Source organism: Ranitomeya variabilis, chromosome 4 (genome assembly GCF_051348905.1).
Source record: "Ranitomeya variabilis isolate aRanVar5 chromosome 4, aRanVar5.hap1, whole genome shotgun sequence".
Classification (NCBI taxonomy): domain Eukaryota; kingdom Metazoa; phylum Chordata; class Amphibia; order Anura; family Dendrobatidae; genus Ranitomeya; species Ranitomeya variabilis.
In genome coordinates this window covers 635,603,514-635,620,678 of record NC_135235.1, presented here as the reverse complement: position 1 = coordinate 635,620,678, position 17,165 = coordinate 635,603,514, and the positions used below count along the sequence as shown (strand labels likewise).

Genomic DNA, 17,165 nt, shown 5'->3' with positions numbered 1-17,165 from the left:
CATTGACAGCTGGCATGAACTAACGACATGAGCAAAGTTAAATAGGAAAGCCAGCAGAACAATAAGTGAGTGCAGCTGAGAAGGAAAACCTGAAAGATCAGCAGTTCCACTCAAAGCCACCAGAGGGTGCCCAAGAACGGAATTCACAACATTTATTGTTATATTATGCTGTTACTAAGTCATTAAAACTTTGTGAAAAGAAAATGGCTACTTTCCTGTGTGAGTTTTTAGATGTATAACAAGATTTGTTTTTCGATGAAAACATTTCCCACATTCTGAACATGAAAATCGCTTCTCCCTGTGAGTTCTCTGATGTCTAGTAAGATTTGATTTATCACGAAAAGATTTCCCACACTCTGAACATGAAAATGGCTTCTCCTCTGTGTGAATTCTGTGATGAGTTACAAGATTTGTTTTTCGATTAAAACATTTCCCACATTCTGAACATGAAAATGGCTTCTCACCTGTGTGTATTATCTGATGTTTTACAAGACTTGATTTGTCTGTAAAACATTTCCCACATTCTGAACATGAAAATGGCTTCTCCCCTGTGTGAATTCTCTGATGTTGAACAAGTATGGATTTTTCACTATAACATTTCCCACATTCTGAACATGAAAATGGTTTCTCCCTTATGTCAGCTATTTCATGTTCAACAACCCTTCTGTGACTTTTGTTTTCCATATTTGTCTCTGCTGAAGCAGAAAAAAGGACTTGTTGAAAAGGATCAGATGACAGATTTTTTCTGAGAAGGTCCTGAGGTGTATCTGGTATAATGACATGTTTTTCACAAGTATCGAGTGTGATACCAAAATGATCAGCTGAAAAATCTGAGAATATCAGATGTCCTTCTGAGCTCCTGGTACAGTCATCTGTCAAGAATAAAAAAATGATTTTATTATTTTTCATTAACACTGCATTGGAACAATATTACTAATTATATTATTATATACTTTATAGCATTTCCATTCAAACTGCAATACAATTCAATTATTGACAGACTAAGACATTAGACCACAAGGAGGGACTGAGATTACATTGTTAGGTCACCAGGTTATGTCCTTACAAATGTTCAGTACTCTATTATAGCCATCTTCTCACTTTATGTTTCACTGTGTCTGTCATGAATTTGATCCAGTTACACGTTCAGTGGAGAGTCATAAAATGGATCTGTAATCAGTTTTATTAGGAGATTCCTTCTCATACACTCTCTGAGAAGTACAAGCACTATAGCACAGAGCAAAGCACATTGGAGGAGATTGCTCATGTACACAAGTTATAACTCTGGAGGAAAAGTTGTTGTTTTTTTATTAATGTAACTAAACAGTGGATACAAGAAAGGAGAATAAGTCCTTCATATTCTTATACAGTATGTGTCATGTAAGCCAATAGGACCATTGGCTAAATATTTGAGCACTGGGGGATCTGAAAAAATATTTGCAGCAGTATCCTCTCCAAACATAGTTGTCCGTCCCTTGTTCTTTTGTAGATCACTTAGCCTTACACTGGTGCTTCAAAGATTGTGAATATTTTGAAATTTTTCCGATTTCTGCATAAATTTGACCTAAAACTACATGAAATTTTCACACTGAAAGTAGATAAAGAGACGTCTATTTGTACTATCTAGCAGGTCAGTTACGTAACATTATGAGAATAGTCCTCGCCTAAGCCCATGGCTGATTATTTTCTAACTACAAGGGTGGCTGTTTACTTTATTTTCTGGAGAGACCACCTCATACTAATAATAATGTACTAATAGTGTCATCTAAGTACCCTATGTCATTTACATGCAATATTACTATTTATTTACTTATCGCTCGCTATCTGCTCAGTTTGTTATCATCTTAAGTTCTGGTTGCAAGACTGCATCGCTACCGTTCAAAACCTTTGCACAGCGAGCCATGACACATATGTACTGTTCATGACCATAGTTACTTCTCTATGGTGCAGAACACATTTAAGCTTAATGCCAAGAGAAAGAGTGCCCATGTAATGCTACCCATGTGAGCATAGAGCAGGCAGCCCTTTCTGTAAGAAATAATGGCATCTTCCAGCAAGGCTGAGAACACACCATCAATTCTCGAAATTCTATAGAGTTCACCAAGTTGTAAATCAACGATGTCACCAACAGCAACTTGACCAGGCTGGAGCGGAGTTTGGCACAAGTGGATGGCTGGCAGTGTACACCTGTTTCACTGTCACACTCAGGGACGGAGGCCTGACAGTGAGATAGAAACAGAGGAGTAGGAGTATGAAAAACCGTAGTTGTGGATGATGCAAATGATGCCACCGACCACTTACTACTTGGGGATGCAGCCTGGCTACCAAAAATACAAGTGCGAGGAGAAAGTGTAGGAGGATAGATTGACCCTTTCTCATATAGCTGGTCAGTGTGCTTTTCCCAAATTGTTCATTACAATTGTCACTATTTTTTTTCCATAAATTTTTACATTAATTTTGACAAAAGTTCATGTCCGAAAATCCAGCAACTGCAAAAATCATGCTATATTGGTGTCGCATGTAGGGATATCAAAATAAACTAGTATACAGGTGTACAAAAACAGACATCCACAGTTAAATGTCTGGATTTTTTTTAACATTTTCTTCCTTTCTCAAAGAAGGCATAAGAAGAAATGCTACATAAATACACGTCCGAAAATTCATCAACTACATTTGTCTTGGTGTAGTATATATGTATGTGAAATTTGAGTAGTAGTAGACAGGCAGTTGCTAAAAGAGGCAATTACCTGCCTGTTGTACCAGGCGCCATCTCACAGTTGTCAACTACTGCTTCTGACGGCTATTCAGCGGCTCCACGTAAGCAGAGCAGCTCTTCTTCCGGGCTTCTCCGTGGACAAGGCAGGACTTCATACATCATGGTGCTTGAAAGCCAATTTACCACAGATAAACTATCAATCAGATGACGTCGGCAGTCACACCCCACCCACAGAGCAGAGTAGAAGAGAAGCCACTGTTCTGTCAACGTGACATCACCAGAAGACGCAGAATCAAAAGAAAGAGCGGTGTGTGACCGCTCTATCCCCGCAGAGATCGGCAGCAGGCACAACAGTTCGGTAGTTATCAAGCAACTTGTGTTAGTTCTTAGCACATTGTAAGAGAAATAGTCACGGATAGTCACTTTAATGAATCTGCTCCTCAAATCCACATCAAAAGTTCCATGTGAACACACCCAAAAAATCTTGACGATCTAAAGTTACTCTACAGGCCAGTGACTGAGTAGAACTTGTGACTTCACTGCATTTAGTGGTCACTACTCACCTGTGTGGTTATCTGTAGGAATCTCCTCTTTACACCACTCATCATCCCACACATATGTCTCTGTAGTATTAATATGGGGCAGATCTTCACTCTGAAACAAATAACAGAAAAGTCACTGACACATGAAGCAGTTTGAAAAGATCCAGACAACATCTAATGTCTATGATCAGCTTTATCCTGTCATCTCCCACAGATATAAAACATACACTGAATGGCCACATTACTAGAGACACCCATCTAGTAACATGTAGGATCTTCTTTCTTCTTCAGAACCTCAGATATTAATCACGTCATAGATTGCACAAGGTGCTGAGATTGTTCCCCAGGAATACTGGCCCATGCCAACAGGAAGTTTCTTGTAGTTGCCGCATATTAGATGAAGATGCTGAGATGCTCTGAACAACCAATTCTACCTCGTCCCAGAGATATTTTATAGGGTTAAGATCTTAGGACTGCGAAGGTGGGAAAACAAGGAACACTCACTGTCATATTTCTGGTGTAAAAGAAAGGAAGATCCTGGAAGATAATTAATATATTACATAAAAGTATATTTGTGATACTGCAGGATATACTGTAATTACAGAACATTGGTGAAAAGTACTGTAAATAAATGGTTAATGCTATGGTTTATTGTAGTCACTTTTATGTGTTAGTTATGGACTGTAGGCAACTGGGCAGGGGAGAGTTACAGAGGGACAGTCCTGCAGCTGGGCAAAGGAGAGTTACAGAGGGTCAGCCATGCAGCTGGGCAGGGGAGTTACAGAGGGTCAGCCCTGCAACTGGGCAGGGGAGTTACAGAGGGTCAGCCCTGCAGCTAAGGTGAGTCTTTTGAAAAGTGTCTAGGTCACATATGTCCTGGCCCCCGGTCAAATCTGTCCCATAGGGCGAGTATATTTGGGCCACGACATGTCCCTGAGTATGTTTGGCCAGTGTCGCTCTTTCAACTATAGCAGCATCCTAGATGCCTAAACAGTTTATGATGGAGGAAGGAGCATTAGCTGACGCTCCCTTTCCTATCATCTCCCCTCTGCGTGGGTCATTTCAGCAAAGTGAATGTCAATACAACGCACCACCATACAGAGGATATGAAGACACTATGAAGAGACTGGAGCAGCGGAACAACTGGCTGAGGTATATACATCACTGGGCTATATGCTTTTTTCTGCTCTTACTTAACATATCATTCCAATATTTTTTTTCAAAGATCTATAAATTAAAATGAACTTTGTTTGTGGTACAATCCCTTTAAGTTTGTTTCAATTTGAAAAAGTTAATCGTTATGTTTGATAAGTAAAAGCTTTTTTAAAAAATATAAAGGTTGGCCTGCGACTTTGTCCAAACTTTTAATTATGGCCCTCTGTGTATTTGAGTTTGACATCCCTGTTGTTCACTGCATATACAATAGACTGTAGTTGAAGTGCCTGTTTCCTATGTGGAGCTCTGCAGAGTGAGGTTGTGTAGCATCTACTGCTCATTGTTAGCACTTGAGACATGATATTAGGAGTGCAGAAAATTTTGGAAGAAATGGAAAGGCTTACTCTATAAATTGACCCCCGGATGCTGTTAGTTTTAGCTGTAGATTCAAAGTTGAAGAAAGAAAAAGTGAAAGAATGAGAAGGAGGATAAATCAGATAGGGAGGGAAATTAGTGCTGTCGTGGAAGGTTCCTAGAAACCGAATTACCGGTAAGAACTAATTCTATTTTCTCCAGTCACCTTCCATGACAGCAGTATCGGAGTGATACCAACCGCTAATTTCTTTAGGGAGGGACAACCGCCTGCAGAACACGTCTGCCGAACGTTAGATCCCTGTTGAAGTTGAGCCTATAGTGCCTGGTGAATGTATGTACTGACGACCAGGTGGCGGCTCTGCATATCTGCTCTGCTGATGCGCTTCCCCTTTCTGCCCAGGAAGTTGAGACTGAGTGGGTAGAGTGGGCCTTCAGTGAAGCCGGAGGTGCGAGCTTCTGAGAAGAGTATGCTAGGCTAATGGCCTGCTTAATCCAATTAGCGATTGTGCTTTTGGCTGCCTTCTTGCCCTTATTACGCCCCGACCACTGGATGAACAGGTTTTGATCCAACCTCCAATCTTCCGTTTGCTGGAGGTAGAACAGGACCACCCTGCGGACGTCCAGGGTGTGAAAGACCTCCTCTTTAGGATTAGAGGGATTGGGACAGAAAGAAGGTAATATGATGTCCTGATTTCTGTGAAAGTTTGAAGCTACCTTAGGTGTAAAGGACGGGTCTAATTTGAGGATTATACTATCCGTAGTTATAGTCAGGAATGGTTCCTGAATTGATAAGGCCTGTAACTCTCCTATACGCCTGGCAGTAGTGATAGCTACCAGGAAGACCGTTTTGAGGGTTAAGATCTTTAAGCTAGATGCTGAAAGGGGTTCAAAGGGGTCCCCGGTCAGACCTTTTAGCACCAGGTTTAAGTCCCAAGGTGGGGTATGGATCTAAAGTCTCGGACGGATTCTGGTTGCCGATGATATGAATCGTTTCACCCATCGATGACTTGCTAGATCCCGGTCAAAGAAAGCACCAAGAGCTGACACCTGAACCTTTAGGGTACTAGGTGAAAGCCCCAGCTCTAAGCCCTTCTGTAGGAATTGAAGAATCTGCGCAATATTTGGGTTAAAGGGATCCGGTCTGTTCGGGGCACACCATGATGAAAATTGTTTCCATATCTTGCAATAAATGGCGTTCGTTATCGGCTTCCTACTTTTCTGTAGGGTTTCGATTACTGCCTGCGAGAGTCCTCGGGCTCTCAGGATCTCGGCTTCAGTAACCAGGCTGTCAGCTTTAGTTTGTGTAGGTCTGGATGGGTCAGGGGACCCTGTTGAAGAAGGTCGCGTCTTTGTGGAAGCGGAATCGGGCCTTGTAGACACATGCTTGTCAGTGCGCTGAACCAGCTCCTTCCTGGCCATAATGGGGCTACCAAAATCGTTGCGACCTGATCCGTCCGGATCTTCTGCAACGTCCTGGGTAGCAATGGTATTGGTGGAAAGGCTTATGCCAGGGTAAACTCCCAGGGGTGGGAGAAAGCGTCCAGTCCTAGTGCCCCGTTTGAGGGGGTCAGGGAGAAGAAGGTGTTTGATTTTGTGTTCTGAATGTTGGCAAATAGGTCCACATCGGGAGTTCCCCACCTCTGGACTAGGGTTAGGAATACATCCTGGTTTAGAGACCACTCCCCTGGATGGAAGTCCCTCCGGCTGAGATAATCCGCCTGGGAATTGTCTAATCCCCTTATATGAACTGCAGAGATTGACATCAGGTGATTTTCTGCCAAGGAAAAAATCCTTCCAGCAGTTAACTTCAGGTTCGAGTGTCCTGTGCCCCCTTGGTGTCGGAGATATGCCACGGTGGTCATATTGTCGGATATCACCCGGACATGGTGGCCTTGGATGATGACAGATGCGGCTTTCAGCCCCTCCTCCACCGCTTTCAATTCCCTCAGATTTGAGGAACTGTGTCTTACATCTGGGGCCCACAACCCCTGGAAGTGGAAGCCTTCTATCACGGTGCCCCAACCTCTCTGACTTGCGTCTGTTGTGAGTACTCTGAGAGGAAGCTGATCCCAGTTGACTCCTCGGTGTAGATTCTGGGGGTTCAGCCACCATGACAGAGAGGATCTCACATGAGAGGGAAGGGGAATCTTCCTGGTTAAGGCCATCTGATGTCCTCTTGAGTATGCCAGGATGTGTGATGAAGTATTCTCGTATGGGCCTGTGCCCAGGAGACTGCTTGAATGCAGGATGTCAATGAACCCAGGACTGACATAGAGTCCCTTAGAGTCGGGGCTCTTTGATCTCTGAACCTGGAGATCCTGCGGACAAGATCGGTCTGACGGTCCTCGGGAAGAAAGGACATTCTCTTCTCTGAATCCAGAAGGATTCCTAGGAATTTCTTCTGTGGCGAAGGCTGGAGGTCTGATTTCTCCAGATTCGGGATCCACCCGAGTGATTCTAGGATGTCGGGGACTCTTGTCACATCCTGATTGAGACGTGAAGCGGATGGGGCGATGATAAGAAAATCGTCCAGGTATGGAATGACACAGACCCCCTGTTGACGAATGAAGATTACCGCTTCTGTCATGATCTTGGAGAAGACTCGTGGAGCAGACGAGACTCCGAACGGAAGGATATTGAATTGATAATGGCTAATCCGTCTGTTTTGGGAAACCGCGAACCTGAGGAATCTTCTGTGGTCTGGGTGTATTGGCACATGATAGTATGCGTCCCTCAGGTCCAGCGTCGCCATCACCCAGTCCTGACCGATCAGCGGGATTGCTGATCTGATCGATTCCATTTTGAACCTTCGGTATTTTATTACCTGATTTAGAGGTTTCAGGTTTATAATGATGCGGTGTTTCCCTGAGGGTTTTTTCACCAAGAAGAGGTGGGAATAGTGACCTTCTATTTCCCGATGTGGTACATGGGAAATCACCTTCGCTAGAAGCAGGTTTTAGATATCCGGCATCAAAATTTCCCAAAGTCCTGGGGATTGTAGAGAAGTGATAGTCAGACGATGAGGAGGAGGGCTCTCGAACTCCAATCTTAGGCCTTCCCGTATGGTACGTAGGACCCACAGATTTGTGGTAATCAACTGCCACTGGGAGAGGAATCCCGAGAGTCGACCCCCGACCGGAGGGCAGTCATTGCTTTTCAGAGGCCTGAATCGGTTGGGGGACCAGGATGTTTCTGGCTTTTCCTCCCTTGGGGTAACTCCATCGTCCTGATTTACCCTTACCCCTGTAATTCTGCTGGGGGGTTTGGTCACGGGGGGGACGAAAAAAACGCTTCTTAGGGTTCTTTTGTTCCGGAAGGACCTTCTTCTTATCTGAAGCTTTGTCCAAGATTTCGTCCAGGACTGGCCCAAATACATAATGACCCTGGAAAGGTATACCGCAAAGCTTAGACTTTGAGGTAATATCACCTCCCCAGGATTTAAGCCACAGAGCTCTTCTAGCGGAATTAGTGAGAACCGCTGATTTAGCGGCAACCCGTACTGATTCTGCGGAAGCATCCGCGAGGAATCCAGTTGCCTTCTGGAGCAGAGGAAGAGAATTAAGAATCTCTTCTCTGGGTGTACCCTGCACCAGGTGATTTTCCAATGTACGCAGCCAGAGGAACAAGGATCTGGCTACACATGTTGAGGCCACGTTGGACCTCAGTAGGTTAGTTGAAGTCTCCCAAGATTTTCTCAATAAACTCTCAGTTTTGCGATCCATGGGATCTTTCAGCTGGGAGGAATCTTCAAAAGGCAGGGCCGTTTTTTTGGTTACCCTTGAAACCTGGACATCAACCTTGGGCATTTCAAAAAGAGAACAGTCTCCCTCCAAGGGAAAACGGTTCTTGAGTTCTGATGGGACGTTTAACCCTTTCTCTGGAAGGCCCCACTCATGGAGGATGAGGCTTTCTATATTTTCGTGTATGGGGAATCCCTTTACAGATTTGGGCTTTAACCCCCCGAACATGTCATCCTGTACAGAATGGCCCTCCACCCCCATGGTGCCCCTCACCATAGACACTAATTCCTCCAAATCCTCGTTGGAAAAGAGATATTTTTTGTTGTCTGATTTGGGAGCAGAGGTAGAGGCAGAACTCTCATTCTCCCAACGGTCCCCTGAATCAGAAGTATGCAATTCTCCTGAGTCAGAGTCAGAGACTACCGGGGCTATTTTCCTTTTCTTAGCAGGGGGAGGCTGTGGTGTCGGAGGCTGGGAAAAGGCAGCCATGGAAGATTGAACTTCCTGCCTGATGAGAGTCCTGATGCTGTCCATAAGAGAGGGCTGTTCAGCACGCAGAACTTTGTCTGTGCATGGCTGGCAGAGCTTCTTTTTATATGTGGAGGGAAGCTTGGACGCACATGCAGCACACTTGTGACTGGCCTTCTTAGGGGCAGAAGCCTTGTCTCCCTAAAGGAGAGAGAGAAAGGTCGGACTAAGTCGCTTGAATTTTAAAGAAAAATGGACAGCAAGGGACATCATCCCACTACTTACGGCAGGGGGGTGAGCGCTGGGCTCTGCAGAAGCAGAGTGAAGGGTTTTGTCGCCGTCCATATGATCAGAGGATCTGACTACAGAGGGTATAGACAAGAGGTCTTACCTGGAGGCTTCCTTAGCCAGGAATAAATAGATTACTGAGGCTCCCAGCGAGATTGGTGGTGCTCCTCCCCCTCGTAGTGTCCGTTTGGTGGGGGGGGGGGGTCAGGGACGCCCGTCCATGCCGCCACTGAATGTCCTGGCCCAGGACGCTGATCGGCACGCGCGGGAGCTGTGGTGTAAGGAGCCGGCGAGAAACCGGAAGTTCGGGCGCGCGTCACTTCCAGGGGCGCGCGCGCGCGCCAGCACCAGCGTGGAGGGAGGAGGAAGCCGGGGAGCTGTAAAAGGACCCCGGAGCACCGCACCGCCCTGCTTTGCCTCCCGTAAGAGGCGCGGGTAGGGCGGGCAGGGGTCCCAAGTCGCGTGGAAGGTCACGGAGATGGGAGCAGTCTGGATGGAGGAGGAGAGCGGAGCCCCCGACCTTGACTGCCCGGCTTAGCAAGGTAACAGTGCTCCCGATCGCCGGCCACAGCAGCACTATCAGAGAACCTCTTCATGCCCCATAGGGGACAGGAAAAACACTGGTGGTTGCAGGAAGGGGAGGGGTATTTAACCTCTTTGTTTCCTGTCCCCTATTAGGGCGGGGAGACATCCTCCGATACTGCTGTCGTGGAAGGTGACTGGAGAAAAAAAGATATATCATGTGAAACTCGACAGTCTACTCTTGTTCTTAAAAATGAAGGCTATTCCACGCGAGACATTGCCAAGAAACTGAAGATTTCCTACAACGGTGTGTATTACTCCCTTCAGAGGAGAGCACAAACAGGCTCTAACCAGAGTAGAAAGAGAAGTGGGAGGCCCCGATGCACAACTGAGCAACAAGACAAGTACATTAGAGTCTGTAGTTTGAGAAATTGACGCCTCACAGGTCTTCAACTGGCAGCTTCATTAAATAGTACACGCAAAACGCCAGTGTCAACGTCTACAGTGAAGAGGTGACTCCGGGATGCTGGCCTTCAGGGCAGAGTGGCAAAGAAAAAGCCATATCTGAGACTGGCTAATAAAAGTAAAAGATTAATATGGGCAAAAGAACAGACAGAGGACAGAGGAAGATTGGAAAAAAGTGTTATGGACAGACGAATCCAAGTTTTAGGTGTTTGGATCACACAGAAGAACATTTGTGAGACGCAGAACAACTGAAAAGATGCTGGAAGAGTGCCTGACGCCATCTGTCAAGCAAGGTGGAGGTAATGTGATGGTCTGTGGTTATGTTGGTGCTAGTAAAGTGGGAGATTTGTACAAGGTAAAAGGGATTTTGCATAAGGAAGGCTATCACTCCATTTTGCAACGCCATGCATTACCCTGTGGACAGCGCTTGATTGGAGCCAATTTCATCCAACAACAGGACAATGACCCAAAGAACACCTCCAGATTATGCAAGAACTATTTAGGGAAGAAGCAGGCTATCTGTAAGGCCTCTTTCACACGTCAGTGTCTCCGGTACGTGTAGTGACAGTTTTCTCACGTACCAGAGACACTGACACACGTAGACACATTAAAATGAATGGGTCTATGCACATGTGCGTGTTTTCACACGGACCGTATGTCCGTGCTGAAAACACGTCGACATGTCCGTTTTCTACCGGCAGCACGGACCACAATACGGACAGCACACGTGCACACGGAGAACAGCGCTACAGTAAGCGCTGCCCCCCCCGCGTGTGGTGCTGAAGGCAGAATTCATCTCTTCTCCCCCGCCGGAGAGAAGAGATGAAAGATCTTTTTTTTTTTTTTTTTTTTGGGGGGGGGGGTGAAAAATAAAGTTTGCATGTGCCCCCGCGTCCCCCCCCCCAGTGCGCCGCCTGGCCCCTTGCCGCAGAATATACTCACCTAGCTCCCGCGATGTCTCCTCTGTCCTCTCCGCGCTGGCCCCTTCTCCAGGGAATATTCACTGACTGTAATGAGCGCTCCCACGTGACCGCTCACACAGGAGAAGCTGCCAGCGCGGAGAGGACAGAGGAGACATCGCGGGAGCTAGGTGAGTATATTCTGCGGCAAGGGACCAGGTGGCGCACTGGGGGGGGGGGGGGGACGTGGGGGCACATGCAAACTTTATTTTTCACCCCCCCCAAAAAAAAATAAATAATAAAAAATGATGTTTCACCTCTTCTCTCCGGCGGGGGAGAAGAGATGAATTCTGCCTTCAGCACCACATGCGGGGGGGACAGCGCTTAGTGTAGCGCTGTCTCTCCTGCACAGTCCGTGTGGTCCTCAGGGGGCACACGGGCGGCACACGGATGCCGCACGTATGTGCCACTTGAGCACATGGGACATACGGACACGGATATCTCCGGTACCGGTTTTTCCGGTACCGAAAATATCAGGACGTGTGAAAGAGCCCTAATGGAGTGGCCAGCGCAATCACCAGATCTCAACACCATTGAGCTGTTGTGGGAGCAGCTTGACCGTATAGTACACAAAAAGTGCCCATCAAGCCAAACCAACTTGTGGGAGGGGCTTCTTTAAGCATGGAGTGAAATTTCTCCAGATTACCTCAGCAAATTAACTGCTAGAATGTCAAAGGTCGGCAATGCTGTAATTGCTGCAAAGGGAACATTCTTTGACGAAAGCAAAGTTTGAAGGAGAAAATTATTATTTCAAATAATCTTTTTTTTTTTTAACCTTGTCAATGTCTGGACTAGATTTTCAATTCATTTGGCAACTGATTTGATTAATAAAAGTATGAGTTTTCATGGAAAACACAAAATTGTCTGTGTGACCTTAACTTTGGAACCGTAGTTTATATATATATGTGTGTGTTTTGAAGAAGAATATTTCCTTTGAAAACGATGTGCAAATGACATTGAGAATTTCTCTGTGTAAAAGCTCATGTTAAAATCGCATTGCAGTTGGATGTAAATCGGATGCTAGGTGTGAAAAATCGGATTGCACTCGCATAAAAAACACATGACACTTGCATTACACTTGTCCGACTCTTCTGCTTCAAAATAGGACTGATTTTAAAATCACTAGTGTGACTCCAGCCTAATACATTGTCTGTACTCCTACTGGTGGACAAAACAAGACTGAGCACAAGACCTTCACAGCCTTCTACACATCATAAGGAAGATCTCAAGACACCTTCTCTCCATCTACCTGATGATCCTGAGGAACATTGGGATCTTCTTGTTTACAGTCCTGTGGAAGAAGAGGACGGGGACATCTCTCTGGTGTTGTCCTCTCACTGGATAGAACTGGAGGAAACACATACAGGAACTGAATTCATTCTTTACATACAGATAATTAGAGACCGTGTGTATTTAGTCCTGTCTATTACCTGGTAATGTGAGGGGCTGGGGAACCTCCATCATGACGTCCTTGTACAGATCTTTGTGTTCTTCTAAATATTCCCACTCCTCCATGGAGAAATAGACGGTGACATCCTGACATCTGATAGGAACCTGACAAATGCAATGATATAGTCATCCCCCAGATCCCTCGATAGCATTACTGTATAATATCTCAGCATTCCCAGCAGTGTCACCTCTCCAGTCAGCAGCTCCACCATCTTGTAGGTGAGTTCTAGGATCTTCTGGTCATTGATGTCCTCATGTATCAGAGGGTGAGGTGGAGGCACTGTGATTGGGCTCAGGGGTCTTTCCCATCCCTCAGACACAGGGGCCTGACAGCGCTCACTAGAGGTCTTCTTCACTAGTGTGTAATCCTGGTTATGGAGAGACACATTAATAAACCTCACTACAGACATTCCCAGAGTCCTCACCTCTCCAGTTCTGTCCATCTGTTATCCCCATAGATAAGAATGATGTAATGTGACGTCATCAGAATCTCTCACCTCTCCAGTAAGCCGGAAGAGGATCTCTAGGGTGAGGTGTAATATCATCTCCGCCATCTTGTCCCTGTCCGTATCCATCCTTGTAGGGTCACTCAGTGGAGAATTCTCCTAAGAGGATCCGATATTGTAAGGACCTGAATGGGGAGAAGATGACGATGTAACATCATAAATATCCCATGTAAGAAATCTCCGAAGCTGTTACCGGCGTCACATGATCACTACATCCAAGTTATAGCGGAGTCCTGCCCCCGGTATAACACACAGTCCAATTATAGTCACACACAGAGATTTATCACAGGCTCAACACTGAGGGGGTTAATGTCCCCTGCGCCCAGTAATGGGGAATCTCCAGCACCTACCTCCACCCGCACACCACATATATGGCTGTGACTGAACTCTAGTGGGAGAAAGGATCTGGCGACTTTCTCCATTAGGATTTGGCCTTCTCATGTGGAGCCGGCTGTACCCTAATGTGCAGAGTCCCGGTGCCCCCCAGGACTGAGTCCTGTCCCCTCTATCACACAGTCCCTGCTCCCCCATTACCGCTCACCAGTGCAGACTTCTCCCCTCAGCTCTTACATGTGGAGCCGGCTGTACCCTAATGTGCAGAGTCCCGGTGCCCCCCAGGACTGAGTCCTGTCCCCTCTATCACACAGTCCCTGCTCCCCCATTACCGCTCACCAGTGCAGACTTCTCCCTTCAGCTCTTACATGTGGCTGCTTCCTACATGGAAAACCCTTCACTTCCTACAAGCCCCCATCCTGCTCCTCCCCCATGTGACTGATCACATGACTGTGACATCATCACAGGTCCTGGAAGCAGAAGACCAGAACAGAGAGAAAAACTCTGCTTAGCTTAGGATAAATGTTTCTTCCCCTCTAGCGCCCCCTGTGGCCACAGACATTTCCCATGTGTTTCTGCCCCGACAGGAGGAGATGTCAGAGGGGGCATGAGGGCAGTGAGGGGCATTCAGCAGACCTCCGAGACTGTAGGGCAGAGACCCAAAAACCTACCCTTAAAATTATAGACTGTTCATGCCTTTGTCAGTTGGCAAACTTACAAAATCAGCAAGGGATCAAATACTTATTTCCCCCACTGTAGAGATAAAAAAAGCACCAACACCACACAGTTCAGCAGCATCTTCAGACTCTCAGTGATAAGAAGTTTTTATGAAATCTCATCCGATTTATTCAGACAGTTAAACTCAGCAAAATTTCGGCAAAAAAAAAAGCAGCAGAAGAAACACAGTATTTACGCTACGGCCCACAGTATATGTGCAAAGAAAGTGGCTGTGATTTCATGAGATCTGCAATCACTGCGTCTGAAGACGCTGCTGAACTGTGGGATTTTGGTGCTTTTTTTCCCAATAAGCTTCTATGTTAACCCCTTTAGCCCAGAAGGTGGTTTGCACGTTAATGACCGAGCCAACTTTTACAATTCTGACCACTGTCCCTTTATGAGGTTATAACTCTGGAACGCTTTAACGGATCCCAGTGAGTCAGACATTGTTTTCTCATGACATATTGTACTTCATGATAGGCCGGGGTCACACATGCGTGTTTTACGGACGTAAGAGCGCAGAAACTACGTCCGTAAAACTCGCATTACATACGGCACAATGATTCTCAATGGGTCTAGTCCTATCAGGCGTATATTACGGATCCGTAATATACGGCGTTGTACGGGCGTAGAAAATCGCAGCATGCTGCGTTTGTCAGCGTATTGCGCAAAAAAATCGCCAATGAAAGTCTATGGGGGCGAGAAAAATACGGATTCCACACGGACCAGCAGTGTGACTTGCGAGAAATACGCAGCGCTGTTAGTGAAAAGTCGGTAATTCAATTGCCGGCTTTTCATTTCTCCTGCACAAACCCGACAGGATATGAGACATGGTTTACATACAGTAAACCATCTCATATCCCATTTTTTTTGCATATTCCACACTACTAATGTTAGTAGTGTGTATGTGCAAAATTTCAGCGCTGTAGCTGCTAAAATAAAGGGTTAAATCGCGGAAAAAATTGGCATGGGCTCCCGCGCAATTTTCTCCGCCAGAATGGTAAAGCCAGTGACTGACGGCAGATATTAATAGCCAGGAGAGGGTCCATGGTTATTGGCCCCCCCGTGGCTAAAAACATCTGCCCCCAGCCACCCCAGAAAAGGCACATCTGGAAGATGCGCCTATTCTGGCACTTGGCCACTCTCTTCCCACTCCCTGTAGCGGTGGGATATGGGGTAATGAAGGGTTAATGCCACCTTGCTATTGTAAGGTGACATTAAGCCAGATTAATAATGGAGAAGCGTCAATTATGACACCTATCAATTATTAATCCAATTGTTTGAAAGGGTTAAAAAACACACACACATGATTTAAAAGTATTTTAATGAAATAAACACAGCGGTTGTTTTAATAATTTATTGCTCTCTCAATCCATTTGCAGGCCCTCGCTTGGCAAAATAATAAACGCACAAGATACATACCTTCTGATGTCCGATCACGTCCCACGAGGTAATCCATCTGAAGGGGTTAACTAATATTACAGGCACGAGCTGCAATAAACCACTCGCTCGTGCCTGTAATCCCCATGTGCTGAAAGGAAAGCTGGATCTGTACTTACATTGAGTCGCGGTGATGCGCCCCTGCTGGATGTTCTCATGAACTGCAGCCTGGGAACTTTTTCCCACGCTCCAGGTCATATGAGGACATCCACCAGGGGGCGCATCACCGCGACTGAAGGAAATGTAGGTCAATGACCTATATTTAATTCATTCGCCGGGGAATTACAAGCACGAGCACACAGCTGCATTAGCAGGGCTCCTGCCTGTAAAATATTTTAACCCCTTCAGATGGATTACCTCGTGGGACGTGACGGTTCAGCTGAGGGTATGTATCTTGTGCGTTTATTATTTTGCCAAGCGAGGGCCTGCAAATGGATTGAGAGAGCAATAAATTATTAAAACAACCGCTGTGTTTATTTCATTAAAATACTTTTAAATCATGTGTGTGTGTGTTTTTTAACCCTTTCAAATAATTGGATTAATAATTGATAGGTGTCATAATTGACGCTTCTCCATTATTAATCTGGCTTAATGTCACCTTACAATAGCAAGGTGGCATTAACCCTTCATTACCCCATATCCCACCGCTACAGGGAGTGGGAAGAGAGTGGCCAAGTGCCAGAATTGGCGCATCTTCCAGATGTGCCTTTTCTGGGGTGGCTGGGGGCAGATGTTTTTAGCCACGGGGGGGGCCAATAACCATGGACCCTCTCCTGGCTATTAATATCTGCCGTCAGTCACTGGCTTTACCATTTTGGCGGAGAAAATTGCGCGGGAGCCCACGCCAGTTTTTTCCGCGATTTAACCCTTTATTTTAGCAGCTACAGCGCTGAAATTTTGCACATACACACTACTAACATTAGTAGTGTGGAATATGCAAAAAAAATGGGGATATGAGATGGTTTACTGTATGTAAACCATGTCTCATATCCTGTCGGGTTTGTGCAGGAGAAATGAAAAACCGGCAATTGAATTACCGGCTGTTCACAGATATCGCGCTGAATGAAATCTAAATACAGAATATATATATATGTGTCTCAATGACATATATATATATATATATATATATATATATATATACTGTATATATGTTTTCCCAAACATTTGAGCACATAAATCCATTAGATGTCGGTTTTGCAAGCCTGCGCGAAAATCTCGCAGTACGGATGCCATACGGATTACATACGGAGGATGCCATGCGCAAAATACGCTGACACACCCTGACTACGGATCAATATTTTGGGAACATTTCTCCGTATTATGGCCGTAGTACGGACGTATAATACGTGGCGTATTGTCTTACGCCAAGTGTGACCCCAGCCATAGTGGTAAAATTTCTTTGATATGACTTGCGTTTATTTGTGTAAAAAAATGGAAATTTGGCGAAAATTTTGAAAATGTAGCAATTTTCACATTTTGGATTTCTATGA

The 17,165-nt window shown here is 45.6% G+C and overlaps 2 protein-coding genes across 3 annotated transcripts in view; both read right to left on the bottom strand.

Annotated features, from left to right (window-relative positions):
• LOC143767235 (uncharacterized) overlaps window positions 1–13,844 on the bottom strand; it is a 141,888-nt gene extending 128,044 nt beyond the window's left edge. Inside the window, exons 1-5 of the mRNA XM_077255412.1 lie at window positions 13,727–13,844; window positions 13,177–13,310; window positions 12,868–13,047; window positions 12,661–12,784; window positions 12,480–12,577 (exon numbers count right to left, since the gene is read on the bottom strand). Coding sequence (XP_077111527.1) covers window positions 12,480–12,577; window positions 12,661–12,784; window positions 12,868–13,047; window positions 13,177–13,254 — 480 coding nt within the window. The 5' untranslated portion in view covers window positions 13,255–13,310; window positions 13,727–13,844. The remainder of the gene's footprint in view (window positions 1–12,479; window positions 12,578–12,660; window positions 12,785–12,867; window positions 13,048–13,176; window positions 13,311–13,726) is intronic.
• On the bottom strand, window positions 98–8,757 carry LOC143767307 (uncharacterized). Of its 2 annotated transcripts, XM_077255544.1 has the most exons (3): window positions 3,486–7,911; window positions 3,280–3,370; window positions 98–872 (listed from the first exon to the last, which is right to left on the bottom strand). In XM_077255544.1, the coding sequence occupies exons 1-3, from the start codon at window positions 3,498–3,500 to the stop codon at window positions 208–210; spliced, it is 771 nt and encodes a 256-aa protein (XP_077111659.1). In that variant the 5' UTR covers window positions 3,501–7,911; the 3' UTR covers window positions 98–207. The 2 variants fall into 2 exon arrangements, 1 of the variants encoding a protein (XP_077111659.1); XR_013213688.1 differs by having other exon boundaries at window positions 818–872; window positions 3,280–8,757.
• Window positions 13,845–17,165: the final 3,321 nt, after the last annotated feature.

Coding starts and splice junctions, on each gene's coding strand:
- LOC143767307 (XM_077255544.1), bottom strand. Junction 873..3,279: donor TCCTACAGATAACCACACAG/GTGAGTAGTGAC, acceptor TATTCTTGACAG/ATGACTGTACCAGGAGCTCA.